The sequence below is a fragment of the Pristiophorus japonicus genome, chromosome 12 (genome assembly GCF_044704955.1).
Source record: "Pristiophorus japonicus isolate sPriJap1 chromosome 12, sPriJap1.hap1, whole genome shotgun sequence".
Classification (NCBI taxonomy): domain Eukaryota; kingdom Metazoa; phylum Chordata; class Chondrichthyes; family Pristiophoridae; genus Pristiophorus; species Pristiophorus japonicus.
In genome coordinates, this window is record NC_091988.1 from 63,218,963 (window position 1) to 63,246,465 (window position 27,503).

The window sequence follows — 27,503 nt, forward strand, 5'->3', positions numbered from 1 at the left end:
TTCCTGCTTTGAATAGAGCAGTGCCACACCTTCCTTACAACAGCCGTGATAGAATAAGAATGATTTAGAAAAAGGGTGAGCATGATAATGATGTGGAACATGCGGTATATGATTTCATGTGGCTGGCTTTGTTGCATTTCCATTTTCATTTTTTTCTCCAGTCGTGGTAAATAAATCACACTCTATTGCAATGGAGCCATGACTTCGATAACTAGCTACAGTTATCACTAGATTAATAGTTTGCAAGTGTCAGCTGAGGCTCAGTGGGTAGCACCCTCGTCTCTGAGTCAGAAGGTTGTGTGTTCAAGCCCAACTCCAGAGACTTGAGCACAAAAATCAAGGCTGACACTCCCATTGCAGTGTTGAGGGAGTGCTGCACTGTCGGAGATGCTGTCTTTTGGATGAGACATTAAACCAAGGCCCCGTCTGCCCTCTCAGCCAGATGTAAAGGATCCAATGGCACTGTTTCAAAGAAGAACAGGGGAGTTTTCCTCTGTGTCCTGGGCCAATATTTAGCCCTCTATCAACATTACTAGGAAAACAGATTATCTGGTCATTATCACATTGCTGTTTGTGGGAGCTTGCTGTGCGCAATTTGGCTGCTGTGTTTCCCAAACTACAACAGCGACTACACTCCAAAAGTACTTCATTGGCTGTAAAGTGTTTTAGGTCGTCCGGTACTGTGAAAAACGCTCTCTAAATGCAAGTCTTTCTTTGGGTTTCTCTTGTGCTATCACACTCGAGTACCCGAAGGTTGAGATACTCAAGGTTCTGACAGTCGACTCTCTTGTTTTTTTCTCTCTCCAGTGTCCAAGCAAAACCTTCGGGGGCTTTCAATCAACCAAAGAGTTTCCTGACGAGGTTGTGTTGTTTGCCCGGAACCATCCTCTGATGTACAATCCAATCAACCCCATCAACCACCGGCCAATCCTGGTCAAGACCAACGTTGACTACAGCTTCACTCAGATTGTGGTGGACAGAGTGGACGCAGGCGATGGCCGCTACGACGTCATGTTTATCGGGACAGGTATGGGTTTATTTATTAACTGGCTGCGAGGTGCCTCAGAACGATCTTTTATTTTGTTTGGGCTGAATACCATCAAGCTGCTGCTATCTCCAATCTTGTTTCTCCGTTTTGAATTCTTAGATGTTGGGACAGTTTTGAAAGTGATCTCGGTACCAAAGGAAAGCTGGCAGAACATGGAGGAGCTTCTTCTCGAAGAACTGCAAGTCTTCAAGGTAAGATACAACACAATGAAACTGACCCTTTTGTACCTGCATCTGTATCTTCACACAGAATCGTAGAATGACACCGCACAGAAGGAGGCCATTCGGCCCATGGTGCCTGTGCCGGCTCTTTGAAAGAGCAATCCAATTAGTTCCACTCCCACCTGCTCTTTCCCTCACAGCCCTGAAAATATTTCCCCTTCAAGTATTTATCCAATTCCCTTTTTGAAAGTTACTATTTAATCTGCTACCACCGCCCTTTCAGGCAGCGTATTCCCGATCACAACAACTCACTACGTAAAAAAAGCTCTCCTCATCTCGCCTCTGGTTCTTTTGCCACTCATCTTAGATCTGTGTCCTCTGGTTACCAACCCGCCTGCCAGTGGGAACAATTTCTATTTATTTACTCTATTTAAACCCTTCATGATTGTAAAAACTTCTGTCAAATCTCCTCTTAGCCTTTTTTGCTCTTAGGAGACTTTTAACCCCTCTCTGTCAAGACTAGAATCAGTCACAAGTCTTTGAGGTACAGACACAGTAGCTTGGAAATCGGTGTCCTCTGGTTACTGACCCTTCTATCACTGGAAACAGTTTCTCCTTATTTACTCTATTTAAACCCTTCATGGTTTTGAACACCTCTATTATATCTCCCCTTAACCTTCTCTGCTCTAAGGAGAGCAGCCCCACTTCTCCAGTCTCTCCACGAAACTGAAGTTCCGGGAAGTAAACACTAAGGAAGTATACCTTGAACATGGATGTCCAAGTTCGGATAGCTGCGGATGGAGGGAATGGTGATCTGCAATGAATCCGTGAAATGGGATTTGTAAAGTTGGTGAAATGTGTGTCTGTGTTTTTAGAGGCACGCATTAATACAAATACACATATGCTGCAGGTTGTAAAGATTGGTCACTGGTTTGAACATGTTCTCTCTGGTTCTGTATTTATGCTTGTAAATTACCTATGAAACGAGATAGATTGTAACATTCCCAGACCAGTTTTAAAACCCCAGCAATAATATACTTGACATGTTATATTAACACATGACTAGAGGCCAAATATAAGATAGTCAGCAAGAAATCCAATAGAGAATTCAGCAGAAAATTCTTCACCCAGAGAGTGGTGAGAATGTGGAACTCGCTACCACAGGCAATGGTTGAAGCAAATAGTATAGATACATTTAATAGGAGGCTAGACAAACATATGAGGGAGAAGGGAATAGAAGGTTATGCTTATAGAGTTAGATGAGGAAAGACGGAAGGAGGCTCGAGTGGAGCATAAACGCCGGTATGGACTGGTTGGGCCGAATGGCCTGTTTCTGTGATGTATATCCGGTGTAATCCTGTGTACACTGCTAGCGCTGTGTGCAGGTGACCCAGCGTCCTACACATGGCTCAACTTCTTACACAAGGACATTTTGTGATCTGTAACAATTGACCTCGGGAGGAAAACCGGAGATAATTGGCTATGAAACTATACATTACAGCAGTCAAGTATAGGCGGCCTCTGAGGCCAGGAATGCATTAGAATTCCCCAGAATGTGATGGGAGTCCTGGAACCAAAGGTTAGGTTGGATCACATTCGAATTGGTGTTTGAGGATATTGTTGCTGGGCATACGCTGACTTCACTGATCTCTTCTGTTTCAGGACTCGGCGCCTATCACTAGCATGCAGCTCTCGTCAAAAAGAGTAAGTACAGCACCTTGCTGAATCTTTATCTCGTGTTTCTGGATTCTCAAAGGTTGTCATTAAAAGTTTCTCTCAGTACTCGATTGGTGGTGGCACAGGGTGAACTCCAGCGGCCTGGTTGGTTGTCTGACAGACCTGAAAAGGAGAGGGCACTTTAGTAGCCATCAGTGCAAAACTTCTGGGCTCCGACAATGCACTGGAGTTCCAGTCTACATCTGTGGTATCCTTGGCAGGTATCTGGCAGAAGCTAAGCCAGAACCAGGAAACACCAGGTCCCGGCCTTGCACCGAAGGATCTGGATGTCCTGTGAGGGTGAAAGATTCCAGCCGGCCTGCACAAAGCTATTGATGCGAGGCGGTGGTAGGGGGGAGGGGGGGAGGTGTGCTGCGAGGCTTCGGGTTTGGGGATCTCCCAAAGCTGCTGTAATGTATGTACCTGTGAGTATGCTCACAGGTGTGTAGAGCTTTGAGTTGGGAGTGGCTTAGCCAGTCATGTGATGTTCACAAGACTCAATAGAACTCCAGCCAGTTGGGTTCAGGGGGTTCCACGATGAGCCATGTGGTTGTGAGCCTGGTGGATAAACTGGTAACGTGTGGTGTGATTGTTAAACCTTTGCTAATAAACCAACTATTTCTTAACAGCAATGTGTTGCTATGAATTCTTAAGCAAAGAACCCATGAAGCAAATACATTACTGTGGGGATTCCCAATGCATTCAGTGGGACTTGGCGATGGTGTCCCATGTCACACTGGGTGTACCTCCTCCCTCACTACTAACGGTGGAGCCCACGTCTGGGTCCAGCCTGGGATTGCGGCTGGGACCCCTGAAGGTGTAACAGTGAGGTTTGCTTTATCAGTTTAAAAAAACAGCCTCCTTACGACGGAGACGGTGGAGCTCCCTGTCACTTGTTTCCAAGGGGACCCGACACACCCCCTACCTCCATGCAGGCAATCTTTGACCCTCCGTTTCCTTTGGCATGCACCCCTAGTGGTGGGGTCAGTGCCGAAAGCTTCATAAGGGCATAAGAATTAGGAGCAAGAGTAGGCCATTCGGCTCCTCGAGCCTGCTCTGCCATTCAATGTGATCATGGCTGATCTTCTACCTCAACTCCACCTTCCTGCACTATCCCCATATCCCTTTATTCCTTTAATATCCAAAAATCAATCAATCTATGTCTTGAATAAACTCAATGACTGGGCCTCCGCAACCCTCTAGGTTAGAGAATTCCAAAGATTCATCACCCTCTGAGTGAAGAAATTTCTCCTCATCTCAGTCCTAAATGGCCGATGCCTTATTCTGAGACTGTGACCCCTGGTTCTAGACTCCCCAGCCAGAGGAAACATCCTCCCTGCATCTACCCTGTCAAGCCCTGTAAGAATTTTATATGTTTCAATGAGATCACCTCTCATTCTTCTAAACTCTAGAGAATATAGCTCTAGTCTACTCACTCTCTCCTCATAGAACAATCCCTCCATCCCAGGAATCAGTCTGGTGAACCTTTGTTGTACTCCCTCTGTGGCAAGTATATCCTTCCTTAGGCAAGGAGACCAAAACTGTACACAATACTCCAGGTGCGATCTCACCAGGGCCCTGTAGAATTGCAGTAAGACGTCTTTCCAGGATCACTGTTTCCTGGCGGACACAATGACCCTAGAGACCAGAAATAAACTAGCTCGCACGACCTAAGGAGATAGTGATCTGCAAGCTAATGCAATGGCTCCCTCTGTTGGACACTTCAAGTACAGCCGTTAAGGTGAATTAATGAGCATTTGTGAAACCTGAAGACTCGGAAGTTCTAGGTTTATGCGCTATAATGTGACTAATGATCTTGTAATTAGCTCCACGCCATTTTGTATTATTGTGAGGTACTCGGACAGGTACAAAATATAATTAAAGAGGCTAATGGAATATCCGCCTTTATTTCAAAAGAGCTGGAATACAGAGGGATGGAAATTATACTGCAGCTGTACAGATTGTAGGTTGGATCCCCGGTAAATGAGAAGACCGATGCTGATTGAGAGCTTTGCTGGAGGATCTGGGGGGGAGGGAGTTTCCCTGATTATTTGTGTACTAGTGATAAGCAACACCAGAGGACTTCTTTTGACTGTAATCTCTGGCGAACCACAGCATGCTTTGCCAAAGGACATGTTTGCAATTTCCCTAGAAAAGAACAACCACAGGAAGAGTTCCTGCTGTGTTTACAATGTTGTTAACTCACAGCCAGCTGAGCAAATCTTCCCTCAGAGTAAACTTGCAAAGGGCTGTCAGGCGAGTTGGGATAACAACAAGAAGGTGCATTTATATACCACCTTTAATGTAGTGAAATGTCCCAAGGTGCTTTCACGGGAGCGATTATCAAACAAAATTTGACAACAAGCCACATAAGGAGAAATTTGGACAAGTGACCAAAAGCTTGGTCAAAGAGGTAGGTTTTAAAGAGCGTCTTAAAGGAGGAAAAAGGCAGGGAGGATTAAGGAGGGAATTCCCGAGCTTGGGGCCTAGGCAGCTGAAGGCACAGTTGCCAATGGTGAAGCGATGAAAATTGTGGATGTGCAAGAGACCAGAATTGGAGGAGCGCGGAGATTTCAGAGGGTTGTGGGCTGGAGGAGGTTGCAGAGATAGGGAGGAGCGAGGCCATGGAAAGATTTGAAAACAAGGATAAGAATTTTTAAATCGAAATGTTTCTGGACAGGGCTGATGGTTAAAGGGGACGGCAGGAGTTAGGATATAGGGGCATTGGAGTTTTGGATAAGCTTATGTTTACAGAGGGTGCAAGGTGGGAGGGAATATTCGAGTCTAGAGGTAACAAAGGCATGGATGAGGGTTTCAGCAGTCGATGAGCTGAGGGAGGGGTGGAGTCGGATGATTTTACGGAGGTCAGAGTAGATGGTCTTGGTGATGGAGAGGATATGAGGTCAGAAGCTCAGGGTCAAATAGGATGTCAAGGTTGCGAATATTCCTGTTCAGCCTCAGACAATGGCCAAGGAGAGGGATGGAGTCAGTGGCTAGGGACAGAGCTGGTGGCAGGGACCAAAGACTTTGGTCTTCCCAATATATTTAACTGGAGGAAATTTCTGCTCATCCAATACTAGATGTCAGAAAATCAGCATGACAAATCAGAGGCAGTGGGGGGGGGGGGGGGGGGGACGAGAGAGATGGAGGTGAGTGAGCTGGGCATTGTCAATGTACATGTGGAACCTGAAGTTGTGTTTTCAGATGATTTTGCCGAGGGAAAGCATGCAGATGAGAAATAGGAAGGTGGGCCAAGGATAGATCCTTAGATTAAATAAATCTGGAATTAAAAAGCTAGTATCAGTAATGGTGACCATGAAACTCCATGATTGTTGTAAACATCCACCTAGTTCACTAATGTCCTTAAGGGAAGGAAATCTGCCGTCCTTACCCAGTCTGGCCTATATGTGACTCCAGACCCACAGCAATGTGGTTAACTCTTAACTGCCCTCTGAAATGGCCCAGCAAGCCACTCAGTTGTTCCAAATCGCTGCGACAAAGTCAGCACTGTGGGAGCACCTTCAACATAAGCTCTGCAGCGGTTCAAGAAGGTGGCTCACCACCACCTTCTCAAGGGCAATTTGGGATGGGCAATAAATGCTGGCCTTGTCAGCGATGCCCACATCCCGTGAACCAATAAATATGAAAAAAAAGATAAGAATGGAAGCTTTATGCTGGATGGTGAGCATTGGTCACAATAGTGTGCAGCTAAGTACAGTTTAATTTGCATTGTGGTACTGTGGGCCAGTTGAGAAGAGAAATCTCATCATTGAGGGACCAGAAATTCACAGAACAGCAACATTCTAAAGGGGCAAAGTGTGTTAAAAAGACAAACCTGAAGGATCTGTGCCTCAATGCAAGGAGTATTCGGAATAAGGTGGACGAATTAACTGCGCAGATAGCAGTTAACGGATACGATGTGATTGGCATCACGGAGACATGGCTCCAGAGTGATCAAGGCTGGGAACTCAACATCCAGGGGTATTCAGCATTTAGGAAGGATAGACAGAAAGGAAAAGGAGGCGGGGTGGTGTTGCTGGTTAAAGAGGAAATTAATGCAATTGTAAGGAAGGACATTAGCTTGGATGATGTAGAATCGGTATGGGTGGAGCTACGGAATACCAAAGGGCAGAAAACACTAGTGGGAGTTGTGTACAGGCCACCAAACAGTAGTAGAGAGGTTGGGGACAGCATCAAACAAGAAATAAGGGATGTGTGCAACAGAGGTACAGCAGTAATCATGGGCGACTTTAATCTACATATTGATTGGGCTAACCTAACTGGTAGCAATGCGGTGGAGGAGGATTTCCTAGAGTGTATTAGGGATGGTTTTCTAGACCAATATGTTGAGGAACCAACCAGAGAGCTGGCCATCCTAGACTGGGTGATGTGTAATGAGAAGGGACTAATTAGCAATCCTGTTGTGCGAGGTCCCTTGGGGAAGAGTGACCATAATATGGTAGAATTCTTTATTAAGATGGAGAGTGACAAAGTCAATTCAGAAACTAGGATCCTGAACTTAAGGAAAGGTAACTTAGATGGTATGAGGTGCGAATTGGCTAGATTAGACTGGCAAATGATACTTCAAGGGTTGACAGTGGATAGGAATGGCAAACCTTTAAAGATCATATGGACGAACTTCAACAATTGTACATCTCTGTCTGGAGTAAAAATAAAACGGGGAAGGTGGCTCAACCGTGGCCAACAAGAGAAATCATGCTTGACAAATCTTCTAGAATTTTTTGAGGATGTAAGTAGAGTGGACAAGGGAGAACCAGTGGATGTGGTGTATTTCGACTTTCAAAAGGCTTTTGACAAGGTCCCATACAAGAGATTGGTGTACAAAATCAAAGCACATGGTATTGGAGGTAATGTACTGACGTGGATAGAGAACTGGTTGGCAGACAGGAAGCAGAGAGTAGGGATAAACGGGTCCTTTTCAGAATGGCAGGCAGTGACTAGTGGGGTGCCGCAGAGCTCGGTACTGGGACCCCAGCTCTTTACAATATATATTAATGATTTAGATGATGGAATTCAGTGGCTCCAGGTTTGCAGATGACACTAAACTGGGTGGCAGTGTGAGCTGTGAGGAGGACATTTGGGGCAAAAACACGAAAGCAGAATATTATCTGAATGGTGGCAGATTAGGAAAAGAGGAGGTGCAGCGAGACCTGGGTGTCATGGTTCATCAGTCCTTGAAAGTTGGCATGCAGGTACAGCAGGCGGTGAAGAAGGCAAATGGTATGTTGGCCTTCATAGCAAGGGGATTTGAGTATAAAAACATAGAAACATAGAAAATAGGTGCAGGAGTAGGCCATTCGGCCCTTCGAATCTGCACCGCCATTCAATGAGTTCATGGCTGAACATGCAACTTCAGTACCCCATTCCTGCATTCTTGCCATACTCCTTGATCCCCCTAGTAGTAAGGACTACATCTAACTCCTTTTTGAATATATTTAGTGAATTGGCCTCAACAACTTTCTGTGGTAGAAAATTCCACAGGTTCACCACTCTCTGGGTGAAGAAGTTTCTCCTCATCTCGGTCCTAAATGGCTTACCCCTTATCCTTAGACTGTGACCCCTGGTTCTGGACTTCCCCAACATTGGGAACATTCTTCCTGCATCTAACCTGTCATAGAAACATAGAAACATAGAAAATAGGTGCAGGAGCAGGCCATTCAGCCCTTCTAGCCTGCACCGCCATTCAACGAGTTCATGGCTGAACATGAAACTTCAGTACCCACTTCCTGCTTTCACGCCATACCCCTTGATCCCCCGAGTAGTAAGGACTTCATCTAACTCCCTTTTGAATATATTTAGTGAATTGGCCTCAACTACTTCCTGTGGTAGAGAATTCCACAGGTTCACCACTCTCTGGGTGAAGAAGTTTCTCCTTATCTCGGTCCTAAATGGCTTACCCCTTATCCTTAGACTGTGACCCCTGGTTCTGGACTTCCCCAACATTGGGAACATTCTTCCTGCATCCAACCTGTCCAAACCCGTCAGAATTTTAAACGTTTCTATGAGGTCCCCTCTCACTCTTCTGAACTCCAGTGAATACAAGCCCAGTTGATTCAGTCTTTCTTGATAGGTCAGTCCCACCATCCCGGGAATCAGTCTGGTGAATCTTCGCTGCACTCCCTCAACAGCAAGTATGTCCTTCCTCAAGTTAGGAGACCAAAACTGTACACAATACTCCAGGTGTGGCCTCACCAAGGCCCTGTACAACTGTAGCAACACCTCCCTGCCCCTGTACTCAAATCCCCTCGCTATGAAGGCCAACATGCCATTTGCTTTCTTAACCGCCTGCTGTACCTGCATGCCAACCTTCAATGACTGATGTACCATGACACCCAGGTCTCGTTGCACCTTCCCTTTTCCTAATCTGTCACCATTCAGATAATAGTCTGTCTCTTTGTTTTTACCACCAAAGTGGATAACCTCACATTTATCCACATTATACTTCATCTGCCACGCATTTGCCCACTCACCTAACCTATCCAAGTCACTCTGTAGCCTCATAGCATCCTCCTCGCAGCTCACACTGCCACCCAACTTAGTGTCATCCGCAAATTTGGAGATACTACATTTAATCCCCTCGTCTAAATCATTAATGTACAATGTAAACAGCTGGGGCCCCAGCACAGAACCCTGCGGTACCCCACTAGTCACTGCCTGCCATTCCGAAAAAGTACCCATTTACTCCTACTCTTTGCTTCCTGTCTGACAACCAGTTCTCAATCCACGTCAGCACACTACCCCCAATCCCATGTGCTTTAACTTTGCACATTAATCTCCTGTGTGGGACCTTGTCGAAAGCCTTCTGAAAGTCCAAATATACCACATCAACTGGTACTCCTTTGTCCACTTTATTGGAAACATCCTCAAAAAATTCCAGAAGATTTGTCAAGCATGATCTCCCTTTTACAAATCCATGCTGACTTGGACCTATCATGTCACCATTTTCCAAATGCGCTGCTATGACATCCTTAATAATTGATTCCATCATTTTACCCACTACTGAGGTCAGGCTGACCGGTCTATAATTCCCTGCTTTCTCTCTCCCTCCTTTTTTAAAAAGTGGGGTTACATTGGCTACCCTCCACTCGATAGGAACTGATCCAGAGTCAATGGAATGTTGGAAAATGACTGTCAATGCATCCGCTATTTCCAAGGCCACCTCCTTAAGTACTCTGGGATGCAGTCCATCAGGCCCTGGGGATTTATCGGCCTTCAATCCCATCAATTTCCCCAACACAATTTCCCGACTAATAAAGATTTCCCTCAGTTCCTCCTCCTTAATAGACCCTCTGACCACTTTTATATCCGGAAGGTTGTTTGTGTCCTCCTTAGTGAATACTGAACCAAAGTACTTGTTCAATTGGTCTGCCATTTCTTTGTTCCCCGTTATGACTTCCCCTGATTCTGACTGCAGGGGACCTACGTTTGTCTTTACTAACCTCTTTCTCTTTACATACCTATAGAAACTTTTGCAATCCGCCTTAATGTTCCCTGCAAGCTTCTTCTCGTACTCCATTTTCCCTACCCTAATCAAACCCTTTGTCCTCCTCTGCTGAGTTCTAAATTTCTCCCAGTCCCCAGGTTCGCTGCTATTTCTGGCCAATTTGTATGCCACTTCCTTGGCTTTAATACTATCCCTGATTTCCCTAGATAGCCACGGTTGAGCCACCTTCCCTTTTTTATTTTTACGCCAGACAGGAATGTACAATTGTTGTAATTCATCCATGCGTTCTCTAAATGTCTGCCATTGCTCATCCACAGTCAACCCCTTAAGTATCATTAGCCAATCTATCTTAGCCAATTCATGCCTCATACCTTCAAAGTTACCCTTCTTTAAGTTCTGGACCATGGTCTCTGAATTAACTGTTTCATTCTCCATCCTAATGCAGAATTCCACCATATTATGGTCACTCTTCCCCAAGGGGCCTCGCACAATGAGATTGCTAATTAATCCTCTCTCATTACACAACACCCAGTCTAAGATGGCCTCCCCCCTAGTTGGTTCCTCGACATATTGGTCTAGAAAACCATCCCTTATGCATTCCAGGAAATCCTCCTCCACCGTATTGCTTCCAGTTTGGCTAGCCCAATCTATGTGCATATTAAAGTCACCCATTATAACTGCTGCACCTTTATTGCATGCACTCCTAATTTCCTGTTTGATGCCCTCCCCAACATCACTACTACTGTTTGGAGGTCTGTACACAACTCCCACTAACGATTTTTGCCCTTTAGTGTTCTGCAGCTCTACCCATATAGATTCCACATCATCCAAGCTAATGTCTTTCCTAACTATTGCATTAATCTCCTCTTTAACCAGCAATGCTACCCCACCTCCTTTTCCTTTTATTCTATCCTTCCTGAATGTTGAATACCCCTGGATGTTGAGTTCCCAGCCCTGATCATCCTGGAGCCACGTCTCCGTAATCCCAATCACATCATATTTGTTAACATCTATTTGCACAATTAATTCATCCACCTTATTGCGGATACTCCTTGCATTAAGACACAAAGCCTTCAGGCTTGCTTTTTTAACACCCTTTGTCCTTTTAGAATTTTGCTGTACAGTGGCCCTTTTTGTTCTTTGCCTTGGGTTTCTCTGCCCTCCACTTTTCCTCATCTCCTTTCTGTCTTTTGCTTTTGCCTCCTTTTTGTCTCCCTCTGTCTCCCTGGATAGGTTCCCATCCCCCTGCAATATTAGTTTAACTCCTCCCCAACAGCACTAGCAAACACTCCCCCTAGGACATTGGTTCCGGACCTGCCCAGGTGCAGACCGTCCGGTTTGTACTGGTCCCACCTCCCCCAGAACCGGTTCCAATGCCCCAAGAATTTGAATCCCTCCCTGCTGCACCACTGCTCAAGCCATGTATTCATCTGCGCTATCCTGCGATTCCTACTCTGACTAGCACGTGGCACTGGTAGCAATCCCGAGATTACTACTTTTGAGGTCCTACTTTTTAATTTAGCTCCTAGCTCCTTAAATTCTTTTCGTAGGACCTCATCCCTTTTTTTACCTATGTCGTTGGTACCAATGTGCACCACGACAACTGGCTGTTCTCCCTCCCATTTCAGAATGTCCTGCACCCGCTCCGAGACATCCTTGACCCTTGCACCAGGGAGGCAACATACCATCCTGGAGTCTCGGTTGCGTCCGCAGAAACGCCTATCTATTCCCCTCACCATCGAATCCCCTATCACTATCGCGCTCCCACTCTTTTTCCTGCCCTCCTTTGCAGCAGAGCCACCTACGGTGCCATGAACTTGGCTGCTGCTGCCCTCCCCTGATGAGTCATCCTCCCCAACAGTACTCAAAGCAGTGTATCTGTTTTGCAGGGGGATGACCACAGGGGACTCCTGCACTATCTTTCTTGCACTGCTCTTCCTGTTGGTCTTCCATTCCCTATCTGGCTGTGGACCCTTCTCCTGCGGTAAGACCAACTCACTACACGTGATACTCACGTCATTCTCAGCATCGTGGATGCTCCAGAGTGAATCCACCTTCAGCTCCAATTCCGCAACGCGGACCGTCAAGAGCTCGAGCCGGATACACTTCCCACACACGTAGTCGTCAGGGACACCGGAAGTGTCTCCGAGTTCCCACCTGTCTAAACCCGTCAGAATTTTAAATGTTTCTATGAGATCCCCTCTCATTCTTCTGAACTCCAGTGAATACAAGCCCAGTTGATCTAGTCTTTCTTGATAGGTCAGTCCCACCATCCCGGGAATCAGTCTGGTGAACCTTCGCTGCCCTCCCTCAATAGCAAGAATGTCCTTCCTCAAGTTAGGAGACAAAAACTGTACACAATACTCCAAGTGTGGCCTCACCAAGGCCCTGTACAACTGTAGCAACACTTCCCTGCCCCTGTACTCAAATCCCCTCGCTATGAAGGCCAACATGCCATTTGCTTTCTTAACCGCCTGCTGTACCTGCATGCCAACCTTCAATGACTGATGTACCATGACATCCAGGTCTCATTGCACCTCCCCTTTTCCTAATCTGTCACCATTCAGATAATAGTCTGTCTCTCTGTTTTTACCACCAAAGTGGATAACCTCACATTTATCCACATTATACTTCATCTGCCATGCATTTGCCCACTCACCTAACCTATCCAAGTCACTCTGCAGCCTCATAGCATCCTCCTCGCAGCTCACACTGCCACCCAACTTAGTGTCATCCGCAAATTTGGAGATATTACATTTAATCCCCTCGTCCAAATCATTAATGTATAATGTAAACAGCTGGGGCCCCAGCACAGAACCTTGCGGTACCCCACTAGTCACTGCCTGCCATTCTGAAAAGTACCCATTTACTCCTACTCTTTGCTTCCTGTCTGACAACCAGTTCTCAATCCATGTCAGCACACTACCCCCAATCCCATGTGCTTTAACTTTGCACATTAATCTCTTGTGTGGGACCTTGTCGAAAGCCTTCTGAAAGTCCAAATACACCACAGGAGCAGGGAAGTCTTACTGCAGTTGTACAGGGCCTTGGTGAGGCCCCAACTGGAATATTGTATTCAGTTTTGGTCTCCTAATCTGAGGAAGGACGTTCTTGCTATTGAGGAAGTGCAGCGAAGGTTCACCAGACTGATTCCAGGGATGGCTGGGCTGACATATGAGGAGAGACTGGATCAACTAGGCCTTTACACACTGGAGTTTAGAAGGATGAGAGGGGATCTCATAGAAACATAAGATTCTGATGGGACTGGACAGGTTAGATGCGGGAAGAATGTTTCCGATGTTGGGGAAGTCCAGAACCAGGGGACACAGTCTTAGGATAAGGGGCAGGCCATTTAGAACTGAGATGAGGAGAAACTTCTTCACTCAGAGAGTTGTTAACCTGTGAAATTCCCTGCCGCAGAGAGTTGTTTATGCCACTTCATTGGATATATTCAAGACGGAGTTAGATATGGCCCTTACGGCTAAAGGGATCAAGAGGTATGGAGAGAAAGCAGGAAAGGGGTACTGAAGGAATGATCAGCCATGATCTTATTGAATGGTGGTGCAGGCTCGAAGGGCCGAATGGCCTACTCCTGCAACTATTTTCTATGTTTCTATGTAACTTCTGGTTTTGACCGCTATACTAATTGAGCATGCCACACAGTTGATGGGTAAATGCAATGGAAGGTCAGGTTGGTCAAAGATTTGGTCCTTGATCAGTACAGTTGGTTGATTCAACAGTTAGGCCCAACAGTTAGCTTTAACACCCTGTAGTGGACAAGGGAAAAAATAACCAGTGTGTTTCTGCTACTGTTTGCCATCCATTGACCCCTGATTTTGAGGTTTTCAAAATCATGAGGGGTCTGGGCAGAATAGATAGAGAGAAACTATTCCCAATTGGCGGAAGGGTCGAGAACAAGAGGACAGAGATTTAGGGTGATTGGCAGAAGAACCAAAGACGACATGAGGAAAAACGTTTTCACTCAGCGAGTGGTGAGGATCTGGAATGCACTGCCTGAAAGGGTGGTGGAGGCAGATTCAATTGTGGCTTTCAAAAGGGAATTGGATACGTACCGGAAGGAAACAACATTTTCAGGATTGTGGGGACAGGGCAGAAGAATGGGACTGGCTGAAGCACTCTTGCAGAGAGCCGGCTCGGGCTCGATGGGCCGAATTACCTCCTTCTGTGCTGTAACCATTCTATGACTGGAGGAGTGTGTGTGTGTGGGGCGTCAGGGCAGGATATTCGCTGTCAAGGGTCCCGCCAACCGAGTGGCCCAATCGAGCGGTCGTCCAGCATTGGTAGAGAGCCAGCAAGGGTCAGTAACATCAGAGAGAAGAAAATTTGTTGTGGGCTGAAGAACACACCACAGCCAGGAGAATGAAAGGGTATCTGCACAAATCAGGCCATCCTTGGCAATCATTCACGCAGGCTGCACAATATCTTGACATTTTTTCCCAGGAACTATGGGACAAGAAAATCAATGGCAGCTGATGTTTGACTGTGAAATCATTGCACTGAGAAGCTGATTGTTATTCCCGCTGGTATTTCTTCGCAAAAATGTTGTGAAATTATCTGAATCGTGTTGATATTTGTAACCGCGGCTAAATCCTTCCCGTCTCTAATCTTTACAGATGTCTGCCTTTTTTGTTTTGTTTTCAAACAGCAACAGCTGTATATTGGCTCGGATACAGCAATCTCCCAGCTGCCTTTACAGCGCTGCAGCATCTACGGGAAGGCCTGTGCCGAGTGTTGCCTGGCCCGTGATCCGTACTGTGCCTGGGATGGAAACTCTTGCACCAGATACCTGGCAAACACCAAACGGTAAATGGATAGAGGGGAGGCTACTGCCATGGTGGGTCGTGATACTGTCACACGGCACTAATGAGGGTGGTCATTTGTCCCCCATCCTAGTTCATCCATCCGGAAGGACACTCCAGTGTCCCTACTGTCAGTCGGCAGCTCTCTCGCCTTTGAGTCAGAAAGTTTTCTGTTCAAGGCCCACTCACATAGGATCACATTCAGCACAGAAACAGGCCATTCGGCCCAACCAGACCATGCTCCACTCGAGCCTCATCTAACTCTGTCAACATAACCCTCGATTCCCTTCTCCCTCATATGCTTATCCAGCCTCCCCCTAAATGCATCGATACTATTCGCTTCAACCACTCCCTGTGGTAGTGAGTTCCACATTCTCACCACTCTCTGGGTAAAGAAGTTTCTTCGGAATTCCCGACTGGATTTCTTGGTGACTATCTTCTATTGATGGCCTCTAGTTATGATCTTCCCCACAAGTGGAAACATTCTCTCTGTATCCGCTCTATCAAGACCTTCCATAGTTTAAAAAACCTCAATTAGGTCACCCCTCAGCCTTATTTTTTCAAGTGAAAAGAGACCCAGCCATTCATCATTTTCTAATTATGTATACCCTCGCATTTCTGGTATCTTCTCTGCATCCTCTCCAGTGCCTCTATATCCTTTTTATAATTTGGCGACCAGAACTGTACATGATACTCCAAGTGTGGTCTAACCAAGGTCTGATAGGTTTGATACAACATAACTTCCCTACTTTTCAATTCTATCCCTCAAGAAAAAAACCCTAGTGCTTGGTTTGCTTTTTTACAGCCTTGCTAACCTGTGTCACAACTTTTAGTGATTTGTCTATTTGTACTCCGAGATCCCTTTGTTCCTCTACCCCACCTAGACTCGCACCCTCCAAGTATTAAGTGATCTTCCTATTCTTTCTACAAAAATATAATACTGTACATTTATCTCTGTTGAATTTCATTTGCCAAGTCACTCCAGAGACTTGAGCGCATTAACCAGGCTGACACTACACTGCAGTGCTGCGGGAGTGCTGCACTGTCGGAGGTGCGGTCTTTCTGATGTGAAGTTAAACCGAGGCCCCATCTGCCCTCTCTGAGGCGGATGTAAAATATCCCATGGCACTATTTCGAAGAAGAGCAGGGGCGTTATTCCTGGTGTCCTGGCCAATATTTATCCCTCAATCAACATCACTAAAAAAATAACCAACATCACCAAATCCAGATTAAATGGTCATCCGTTCAATTGCTGTTGTGGGATCTTGCTGTGTGAAAGCTTGTCTGTCGCATTTGCCTACATAACAATCATCGCACTTCAGAAAGATATTCATTGTGCAAGGAGCTTTGAGACATGTCCACGAGACTGGCTCAGTCTTTCTAACGCTTGTGTCTCTTCACAGGCGGTTTCGGCGTCAGGATGTGCGGAATGGAGACCCTAACACTCTGTGTTCTGGAGGTAGGATCATATATATGGATTATCCTCCTCTAGGTTGGAGTTCAGGAACTCCAGTTGTTTGGGTTACACCATTTCTGAATTAACAATGAAGAGAAATAGATGTGTACATCAGCCATGGCTCAGTGGGTAGCATTCTCGCCTGTGAGTCAGAACATAAGAAATAGGAGCAGGAGTAGGCCAATTTGTCCCTCGAGCTTGCTCCGACATTCAATAAGATCATGGCTGATCTGATCTTGGCCTCCACTCCATTTTCCTGTCAACTCCCCATTACCCTTAACTCCCCTATCGTTCAAAAGTCTGTCTATCTCAGTCTTAAATATATTCAATGACCAAAAGTTGTGGGATCAAGTCCCACTCCCAAGACTTGAGCACAACCTCTAATACTGAGGGAGTGCCACACTGTCGGAGGCACCGTCTTTCGGATGAGACGTTAAACCGAAGCCCGTCTGCCCTCTCAGGTGGACGTAAAATATTCCATGACACTATTTCAAAGAAGAGCAGGGGAGTTATCCCCAGTGTCCTGGCCAATATTTATCCCTCAGTCAACATCACTAAAACAGATTATCTGGTCATTATCACATTGCTGTTTGTGGGACCTTGCTGTGAGCAAATTGGCTGCCGTGTTTCCTACATTATAACAGTGTCTTCATTGGCTGTAAGGAGCTTTGGGACATCCTGAGGTCGTGAAAGGCTAATACTCATTTGGCAGTTTTAAAACAATTTAATTTCCTCTTCAATTCACTCTTCTTCCGATGGCTTGGGCTGATGCTGGTGTAGAGTTCAATGGGAAGCCAATGGGCTACCTTGACCCAAGTGCCTAGTCTTCGCGGGTAACTAACCAAACTTGCGGGGTGGGAAACCCATGGAATGGGGTGAAATGTCAGTTTTACACCCCGCCCAATATTACACTTTATTGACTTCAATAGAGAATAAAATCGGGCGGTTTGCACCCAATCCTGCCAGTTTCTCAATGGGCGGGTTGGGTTGCAATTGCCCCCCATGTCAATGTTCCCTGTAATTTTTTCGCCGCAGTTTTTGCATTTTTCCGACTGCGTGGGATCCCTGGAGTGCTGTGCAGCCGCACAGCTTACAGGGAACATTGCCCCATGTGTGAACGCCTGCAACGAGGGTTAGCCGGGAATCACAGTCCAGTGCCCACTTGATACCCACATATTTGTGGAGCCATTGAGTAGGTTGGGCCTACATTCCCTCGAGTAGACTGGGCCTACATTCCCTCGAGTAGACTGGGCCTACATTCCCTCGAATTTAGAAGAATGAGAGGTGATCTAATTGGAACCTGTAGAATTCTGAAGGGGCTTGACTGGGTTAATGCTGAGAAAATGTTTCCCCCTGGCTGGGGAGTCTAGAATCAGGGGTCACAGACTCAGAATAAGGGGTCAGCAATTTAGGACAAAGATGAGGAGGAATTTCTTCACTCAGAGGGTAGTGAATCTTTGGAATTCTCTACTGCAGAGGGCTGTGAATGCTCAGTCATTGAAAGACAGAGGTCCATAAATATTTGGGAATCAAGGGATTAAAGGGATACGGGGATAGTGTGGGAAGATTGAGGTAGAAGATCAGCCATAATCTTGTTGAATGGCGGAGCAGGCTCGAAGGGCCAAATGGCCGACTCCTGCTCCTAATTCTTATGTTCTTTCCAATGTGAGTCAATGATGAGTGATCGGGACCAGGAACACTAGCTGGTTGCCCCTCTGCAGTATGCATCAGAGGAGTCCCCTTTCAGCCAGACACCAAGCTGAAAGGAGTTGGCTGTTTGCCTTTCTACTTCTTCTACAGTACAGTAGCCCATTTCTATCATTGCTGAATAGCTCTGTTTATGCTGCAGGCAAGTTCAGCACAGTAGGTCTTGATGATACTGCACCAGACCGTTTTTCACTATGTGACTCATATGGGATCTATAAATAGAGGCAGAGAGTACAAAAGCCAGGAAGTTATGTTCAGCCTACATAAAACATTAGTTCGGCCCCAGCTGGAGTATTGTGTCCAATTCTGGGAACTGCACTTTAGGAAGGACGTGGAGGCTTTGGAGCGGATACAAAAGAGATTTAGTAGACTGGTTCCTTGAGCAGAGAGGCTTAAACGGGGATTTGATAGAGGTGTTTAAAATCATGAAGGGCTTAGATAAGAGTAAATAAAGAGAAACTGTTCCCATTGGCTGAAGGGTCGGTAACCAGAGGGCACAGATTTAAGGCGATTGGTAAAAGAACCAGAGGCAATGTGAGGGAAAACTTTTTTATGCAAGGAGTGGTTAGGATTTGGAACGCACTGCCTGATAGGGTGGTGGAGGCAGATTCAATAGTAGCTTTCAAAAGGTATTTGGATAAATACTTGAAGGAGAGAAAATTGTAGGGCTATGGGGAATGAGCGGGGGAGTGGGACTAACTGGATTGCTCTTTGAAAGAACTGGCGCAGATCGATGGGCTGAATAGCCTCATTCTGTGCTGTACTCTCATCCTTGTTTTCAAATCCCTCCATGGCCTCACCCCTCCCCAACTCTGTAATATTCTCCAGCCCCACAACCCCCCCGAGATGTCTGCGCTCCTCTAATTCTGCCCTCTTGAGCATCCCTGATTATAATCGCTCAAAAGGAGACAGATAAAAGCAGGAAACTATAGCCCAGTTAGCCTAACATCTGTGGTTGAGAAGATATTGGAGTCCATTATTAAAGAAGCAGTAGTAGGACTTTTGGAAAAGCAAAATTCGGTCAGGCAGAGTCAGCATGGATTTACGAAGGGGAAGTCATGTTTGACAAATTTGCTAGAATTCTTTGAGGATGTAACGAACAGGGTGGATAAAGGGGAACCAGTTGATGTGGTATATTTGGACTTCCAAAAGGCATTTGACAAGGTGCCACATAAAAGATTACTGCACAAGATAGAAGTTCACGGAGTTGGGGATAATATATTAGCATGGATAGAGGATTGGCTAACGAACAGAAAACAGAAAGTAGGGATAAATGGTTCATTCTCTGGTTAGCAATTAGTAAGTAGTGGGGTGCCGCAGGGATCAGTGCTGGGACCCCATGTATTTACAATCTATATTAATGACTTGGAGGAAGAACTGAGTGTAACATAGCCAAGTTTGCTGATACAAAGATGGGAGGACACAAAAAAATCTGCAAAAGGACATAGACAGGCTAAGTGGGTGGGCAAAAATTTGGCAGATGGAGTATAATGTTGGAAAATGTGAGGTCATGCACTTGATAGAAAAAAATCAAAGAGCAAGTTATTATTTAAATGGCAAAAGATTGCAAACTGCTGCAGTACAGCGGGACCTGGGGGTACTTGTGTATGAAACACAAAAGGATAGTATGCAGGTACAGCAAGTGATTGCATAGGGGATGGAGTATAAAAACAGGGGAGTCTTGCTACAGTTGTACAGGGTATTGGTGAGGCCACACCTGGAATAATGCGTGCAGTTTTGGTTTCCATATTTACAAAAGGATATACTTGCTTTGGAGGCAGTTCAGAGATGGTTCACTAGGTTGATTCCGGAGATGAGAGGGTTGAGAAGGTCGAGTAGGTTGGGCCTCTACTCATTAGAATTCAGAAGAATGAGAGTTGAAACGTATAAGATTATGAGGGGGCTTGACGGGGTGGATGAAGAGAGGATGTTTCCACTGATTGGGGAGACTAGAACTAGAGGGCATAATCTTAGAATAAGGGGCCGCTCATTTAAAACTGAGATGAGGAGAAATTTCTTCTCTGAGGGTTGTGGATCTGTGGAATTCGCTGTCTCAGAGAGCTATGGAAGCTGGGACATTGAATAAATTTAAGACAGAGATTAGCAGTTTCTTAAACGATAAGGAAATAAGGGGTTATGGAGAGCGGGCAGGGAAATGGACCTGAATCCATGATCAGATCAGCCACGATCGTATTAAATGGCGGAGCAGGCTCGAGGGACCGTATGGCCTACTCCTGCTCCTATTTCTTATGTTCTTATTATTCTTAAGCATTGGTGGCAGTGCCTTCTGTTACCTCGGCCCCAAGCTCTGGGCCTCCCTACCTAAACCTCTCCGCCTCTCTACCTCTCTTTCCTCCTTCAAGACGCGCCTTAAAACCTACCTTTTTGACCAAGCGTTTGGTCACTTCCCCTAATTTCTCCTTATGCGGCTCGGTGTCAAATATTTTTAAATCTCATAATACTCCTGTGAAGCGCCTTGGGATGTTTCACTACGTTAAATTTGCTATATAAATACAAGTTGTTGTTGTTGTTGTTACTATTCTATGATTCTATGAGTCAGGATGGGGTACAATGTTGTTAGATTGCATTGTGTTGCCGCTTTAATTGCTGACAATTTTTTTTAATAGATCGCCATCGTCACAGGGTAACAGAGAAGAAGCTGTATGGGGTGGAGGGCAGCAGTACCTTTCTGGAGTGCATCCCCAAATCCCTGCAAGCCCAGGTCACCTGGACCTTCCAGAAACGCCCCGGAAGTTCGAGAGATGAGGTACGCACAATTCCCGAAGCGTTAATTAGGATCGGAGAACGGGAAAATATTCTCCACATCTGTATGCAAGAGCCAACTATCCCGGCCAGTATTCCCAGATAGCGATCGGATTTTGACCTTTAAGCTGCGTTGCTCTCTTTTCTGTGTGTGATTTCTGTACACTCCTCAACCTCAAAATGCACCTCGTTTACAGAAACAAATAAAAATGTAAGCCATCAGAATTTGAAACCTTTCTTGTTCCCTTATGTGGATTTTCTAATTAGACCCAAGACCTCGTCCACTTGACCTCCATGTCGTTACCTTTTGTTTTATTCATTCCTGGAATCTGGGCTTCTCTGGCAAGGGCCAGCATTTATTGCACATCCCTAATTGCCCTTGAAAAGGTGGTGGTGAGCCACTGCCTTGAACAGCTGCCGTCCATTGTGCAGTTAAGGATACTTCTTTGTAGCGGTCGGGTACAACTGAGCGGCTTGCTCAGCCATTTCAGAGGGCAGTTAAGAGTCAACCACATTGCTGTGTGTCTGGAGTCACATATAGGCCAGACCGGGTAAGGACAGTAGATTTCCTTCCCTGAAGGGCATTAATGAACCAGCTGGGTTTTTACAACAATCTGATAGTTCCACGGTCACCATTACACAGATTTATTTAATTCACTGAATTTAAATTCCCCAGCTACCGTGGTGGGATTTGAACTCACATCTTTGAATCATTAGTCCAAGCCTCTGGATTACTAGTCCAGTGACATAACCACTATGTTACCGTACCCTGTAATCTTGCAGCTAGTCTTGGCTCTTTCTGTCTCACTTTGTGTTTGTGTTTGCTACCTTTCGATTCTTGTGTCTCTTTATTTCCCGTTTTCTCTTCTCTACAGATTTCCTTCCTCTCGTTCTTTCTCTCCATTTCACTTTATCCCTAATTTTCTCTCCTTTTTAAAAATCTGTCTCTCTTTCTATTTGTCTTTCTTTCTTTTCTATTTTCCTCTAAATCTCTATCACCCACCCAGACCCCTGCTCAGGCCAGAGTTAAAATTACAGTCGGGTCTCGATCAATGTTTTGTGGGGTGGGGTCATGCGGCCCATTCAAAGATCTGCGCATGCGCGGTTTTTGCATTTAACAGCCGGCTCACCAGCTGCACGGGACGCAGCCGTGCAGCTTAAAACAGCGTTGGTCTCAATAATATCATTGGGCTGCAACATGCACATGTAAACAAAGACTCTGTTGGCTCACGGGCATGTGTCCTTGCTGTCTGCTCAATACATCTGGTTGAAATACAGATGTTGCGATCATACCGGCTTTCGGTCGATCCAGGGCGTTTTTAACCGCCCGCCCGCCAGGTTTCTGCTGAGGGTTGAAATTGCCCCCAAATCCCCATCTCTTTTTATTTCTATCTCTACCTTTCTTTCTTTCTTTCATTCCCTCTCTCTCTCTATATCTATTCGCCCGTCTCTCTCGGGGCTTCTCCCTGTCTTTATATCCCTTTCAATCTCCCGTCTTTCACTTTGTTTTTCCTCGTCCCAATGTCTCTAACTTTGCTAGATTATGCCGTTTCTGTTAAATGTGCAAACATCCAGATGGCCGCAAGGTTTGGATTGGTATCTCCATTTGAAATCATCTCTTGCACTTAAATCATTCTACAAAGCCCACTAGCATTGGGTGAGTGACTGCTATCCAGCAAAAATGAATTTGAAATAAATGATTTTGTGGAAACCTAGTTTAATAATTGGGAGTACTGGTCATTGGTTTAGAAAAAGGCGTTGCCCTGTTCTGACATCATCTGCTTAGCAACCACTCTGGTTGCTCCTTATCTTGATTCTCATCCATTTTACATTCCAATTTAATTTGATTGTAGTGCAGCCCCTTCCATAGAACCATGCAGCACAGAAGAAGGCCATTCGGCCCATAGTGGCTGTGCTGGCTCTCTGAAAGAGCTATCTAATTCATCACACTCACCACCGCCACCCCTTGCGCTTTCCCCATAGCCCTGCAAATTTCTCCTTTTCAAGTATAGATCCAATTCCCCTTTGAAAGATATTATTGAATCTATTTTCACCGTTCTCTCAGGCAGTGTGTTCCAGATCATAACAATTCACTGAGTAAAGAACAATTCTCCTCATCTGATCTCCCCACGATCGTTTTTCCCAACTATCTTCAATCGGAGTCCTCTGGTTACTGACCCTTCTGCTACTGGAAACAGTTGCTCTCTTTCTACTCTAACAAACCCCTTCATAATTTTCAGAACCTCTATCAAATCTTCCCTTAACCTGCTCTGCTCTGAGGAGAACAACCCCAGCTTCTCCAGTCTACCCATATATCTGAAGTCCCTCATCCCTTTACCATTCTCCTAAATCTCCTCTGCACCTTTTCAAAGGCCTTGACATCCTTCCTAAAGTGTGGTGTCCAGATTTGGACACAGTATGCCAGCTGATGCCTAACCATAGAATCATAGAATGGTTACAGCACAGAAGGAGGCCATTCGGCCCGTCGAGCCCGTGCTGGCTCTCTGCAAGAGCACCTCAGCTAGTCCCACTCCCCCACCCTTTCCCCGTACCCTGCAATTATTTTTCCTTCAGGTACTTATCCAACTTCCTATTGAAAGCCACAATTGAATCTGCCTCCACCATTCTTTCCGGCAGTGCATTCCAGATCCTAACCACACGCTGCGTAAAAAGGTCTTTCCTCATGTCGCCTTTGGTCCTTCCGCCAATCACCTTAAATTTGTGTTCTCTGGTTCTCAACCCTTCTGCCAATGGGAACAGTTTCTCACTACGCTGTTTAAACCTCTCATGATTTTGAACACCTCCTCTCAACCTTCTCTGCTCTAAGGAAAACAACCACAGCTTTTCCTATCTATCCACGTAACTGAAGTTCCTCATCCCTGGAATAATTCTTGGAAATATATTCTGCACCCTTCCTAAAGTGCGATGCCCAGAATTGGACACATTACTCCAGTTGAGGCCGAACCAGTGTTTTATAAAGATTCATCATAACTTCCTTGCTTTTGTACTCTATGCCATTATAAAGCCTAGGATCCCGTATGCTTTTTTAACCGCTTTCTGAACTTGCCCTGCCACCTTGAACAATTTGTGCACATATTCTTTCCTTCAGGAACTATCCAATTCCCTTTTGAAAGACATGATTGAGTCTGCCTCCACCACCCTCTCGGGCAGTGCATTCCCGATCCTAACCAGTGATCTCCCCTTATTGATACAAACAGATTTCCTAAAACCTTTGAGCGCTAATAATCATGTTTATCCAAGAAAACGTTGCCTTCTAACCTTATTATGTGGTACACCGGTTTTTACAGTAGCAAAAAAGGTGAATCTCATGAAGTAAAAACGTAAACACAAGACCGTTGACGAGACAGAAAGTTGCGCTAGAATTTTGTTCCAATTCTGACCTCGAGCATCCCCGATTTAATCGCTCCACCATTGGTGGCCATGCCTTCAGCTACCTTGGCCCTAAGCTCTGGAATTCCTTCTCTAAACCTCTCTGCCTCTCTACCTCTCCCTCCTCCTTTAAGATGTTCCTTAAAACCTACATCTTTGACCAAGCTTTTGGTCACCCGTCCTAATTTTCCCTTATGTGGTTCGGCGTCACATTTTTGCTTGATAACGCTCCTGTGAAGCGCCTTGGGATGTTTTACGATGTTAAAGGCGCTATATAAATACAAGTCATTGTTCTTCCAATTGGTCCAGAACAGCTATTCTCTTTTCAAGTTGTGTGTGTTTTATGACCTGCAGGTTCAGCTGGACGAATACATCATCAAGACCGACCGAGGCTTGTTGCTGCGAAGCATCCAGCGCAAGAATGCCGGCACCTTCTTCTGCCACTCCATGGAGCACGACTTCACCCAGACCCTGATGCACATCTCGCTGGAGGTGATCGGGCTGGAGCAGGCCGACGAGCTGCTGCGCAAGGAGCCGCCGGGGGCCTTCCCCAACCAGAAGGTGTGGTACCGTGACTTCCTGCAGCTGGTCGACCACCCCAGCCTGAAGACGGTGGACGAGATCTGCGCCCAGGTGTGGCGGCGGCGCAGCAAGCAGCCCAAGCACAAGCGGCCCTCGGCCCGGGGTCTGCAGGCCAAGTGGAAGCACCTGCAGGATGTGCGGAAGGGACGGAATCGCCGGACCCACGATCTGCCACGTGCCGAGAGGGCTCCCCGCAGCGCCATGGTGCAGTGATTGTGAGGAAAGGAGAGAGCAAAGCATTTGATGGAACAATCCTGGGAGCGATGGCAAAGGACTGAGGTGATGCCCCGGAGGTGCGTCTTGCACCAACCTTCTCCGCACAACGTTTACATGGACCACTGAGTGAAAGGACACTTCCCTCACTATTGAAACCACTATGACACTAACAACCATCACTTTATGTTCTAGTGTGTAGGAATTACTTCTTATATTCAAGGCTGTGGATAGCAATAATAAGTACTAGGGCTTATTAGGATTGCCAGCAAGCTCCTGGGTCTTGGGAGGCTTGCTCTGTCCCTTTGGGCTTCAGGATAGATGTGTCTAGTGCCTTGGGAGAGTCTCTCCCACTTTCCAACTCTTGTCAAAGTATGTTTTACGAAATGAACAATTGCCCGAAGAGGCTGAAGACTGACAGTGTGGGGATAAGGGCTTTGCTGGCTGGCCAAGAGTTTTTAACCCTTTGTTGCTCACATAATCCAAAAACCACCCACGTCTCAAAGTGCAAGCTGGCATCGCAAGTGGGGAAGTTGATAACACCTCTCTGTAACTGAGGCCCAGATACTCTTGAATCAGTGCCCACGGACAAAGCAGCACCTTGTCGACGTGCGCTTGGCTTTGCTGCCTCAGAGTCAAAGCTGTTGAGTTACACACTCCCGAATGGCAGATAGAATGACTGAAATATTGTTTAGCTTTTGGAAATATATGGGCTGGAAAGGGTTAATTGAAGATTCGGAGAGTTGCTGAAGAAGGTGATGCTCCAGTGAAACTTTCTCTTCTTTTCCTTTTGGTTTGACCCCGTAGTCAGGTGTTGGTGCCTCTGGGACTTGCTGCTATACTTCACGCCTGTCGCTTGTTGAAGCTGGCACCGTATTGTATCACTCAATTCCTGCCACTCCACGCTCTGGACATTCGAGACAGCCAGATCTCAATCTAATCCAACTCCTGGTGAATGGGCAGCACAGTAATTGTAAGGAAATACCACGCACACGCAAACAAATACTTGAGAGAAAGTGCCTTGGACAGTACTTGAGCCTGGCATTAGGATCAAAAAGAGACCGAACTTTTGTGAATCTGCTTATTTGAACACGATTGACGATTTTGTGAAAGGAAGACAGAAAACTTTGGAAGGTGTTAGTCAAAGTCATCGTAAGCGAACAGTGGTCCTCCTCCCCCCCCCCCCCCCCCCCCACCTTTACGAATCAGCATATGTCGCCCCTGTGCCTGGGGGGGGTGGAGGGGAAAGGGGGGGGCGGGGTGCCGATCAGACAGGTAACCACCACAGAGTGCAGGACAGAGGGCAAGTTTGTCTTCATGAGCAAGGTCAAAAGCCAGAGGTTACTTACGTATAATCACCGCTTCGAGGGCAAGATTTAAGCCCGTGCCGAGAATAATTGCAGCCAGCACCTTGCGGGCTTTCCGTTGGGTTATATAATGAATGTTGCAGGGGGAAGGGACGGGTACCCTATTATTTGTGAGGTACAATTTGTGTTACGTGTTGAGGTACTAAACTGTCACTGTTTTTAATTACATGTTTCCAATAAACTGTTTTGATCACTAAAGCGCAGGTTGGAGGCAAGTTGTGTGTGCACCGCGATGGGCTGAATGTGGGACTAACTTTATGTAGTATTGGCATTTCTGCTTTGGTACTAATAATTCCCTGAAATTAGAGACTTTCTGCTGAGGAGGATGACTAGAACATGTGCTGAGAGCAGCCGGTTACTTGGTGCCCACCGGCTGATTCTAAATCTGGACAGATATGGGGTGGGGGTGATTGGCCGAGAATGGGATGGGGCTGGGAGACTAGGCCTGAAGCAAGGGGGTGGGGTGGGTGGATGGATGAGACACGGTTCAGATGGAAAGTGCTGCATTCTCAGAAAGAGCTGAGGCGCGTGGGTGGAAAATACATTCCTGGAGCAGGAATAGATAATTTGGCCCCTCGAACCTGCTCTGCCATTCAATAAGATCATGCCTGATCTTCGACCTTAACTCCACTTACCTGCCCCAGTCCTAAATTTTATCTGTCTCAGCGGCTGAGCATCCACAGCCCATTGGGGCAGAGAATTCCAAAGATTCACAACCCTCTGAGTGAAGAAATTCCTCCTCATCTCAGTTTTAAATGACCAACCCCTTATTCTGAGACAATGCTCCCTTAGTTCTAGACTCTCCAGACAGGGGA

At 46.1% G+C, this 27,503-nt stretch overlaps 1 protein-coding gene across 3 annotated transcripts in view; it reads left to right on the forward strand.

Moving 5' to 3' along the window:
- Positions 1-26,886, forward strand: part of sema3b (sema domain, immunoglobulin domain (Ig), short basic domain, secreted, (semaphorin) 3B) — a 393,889-nt gene extending 367,003 nt beyond the window's left edge. For all 3 annotated transcript variants that reach the window (XM_070895588.1, XM_070895586.1, XM_070895587.1), the window contains exons 12-18: positions 808-1,027; positions 1,148-1,239; positions 2,872-2,913; positions 15,057-15,214; positions 16,614-16,669; positions 21,001-21,140; positions 24,881-26,886. In XM_070895588.1, coding sequence (XP_070751689.1) covers positions 808-1,027; positions 1,148-1,239; positions 2,872-2,913; positions 15,057-15,214; positions 16,614-16,669; positions 21,001-21,140; positions 24,881-25,321 — 1,149 coding nt within the window. In that variant the 3' untranslated portion in view covers positions 25,322-26,886. The remainder of the gene's footprint in view (positions 1-807; positions 1,028-1,147; positions 1,240-2,871; positions 2,914-15,056; positions 15,215-16,613; positions 16,670-21,000; positions 21,141-24,880) is intronic.
- Positions 26,887-27,503: the final 617 nt, after the last annotated feature.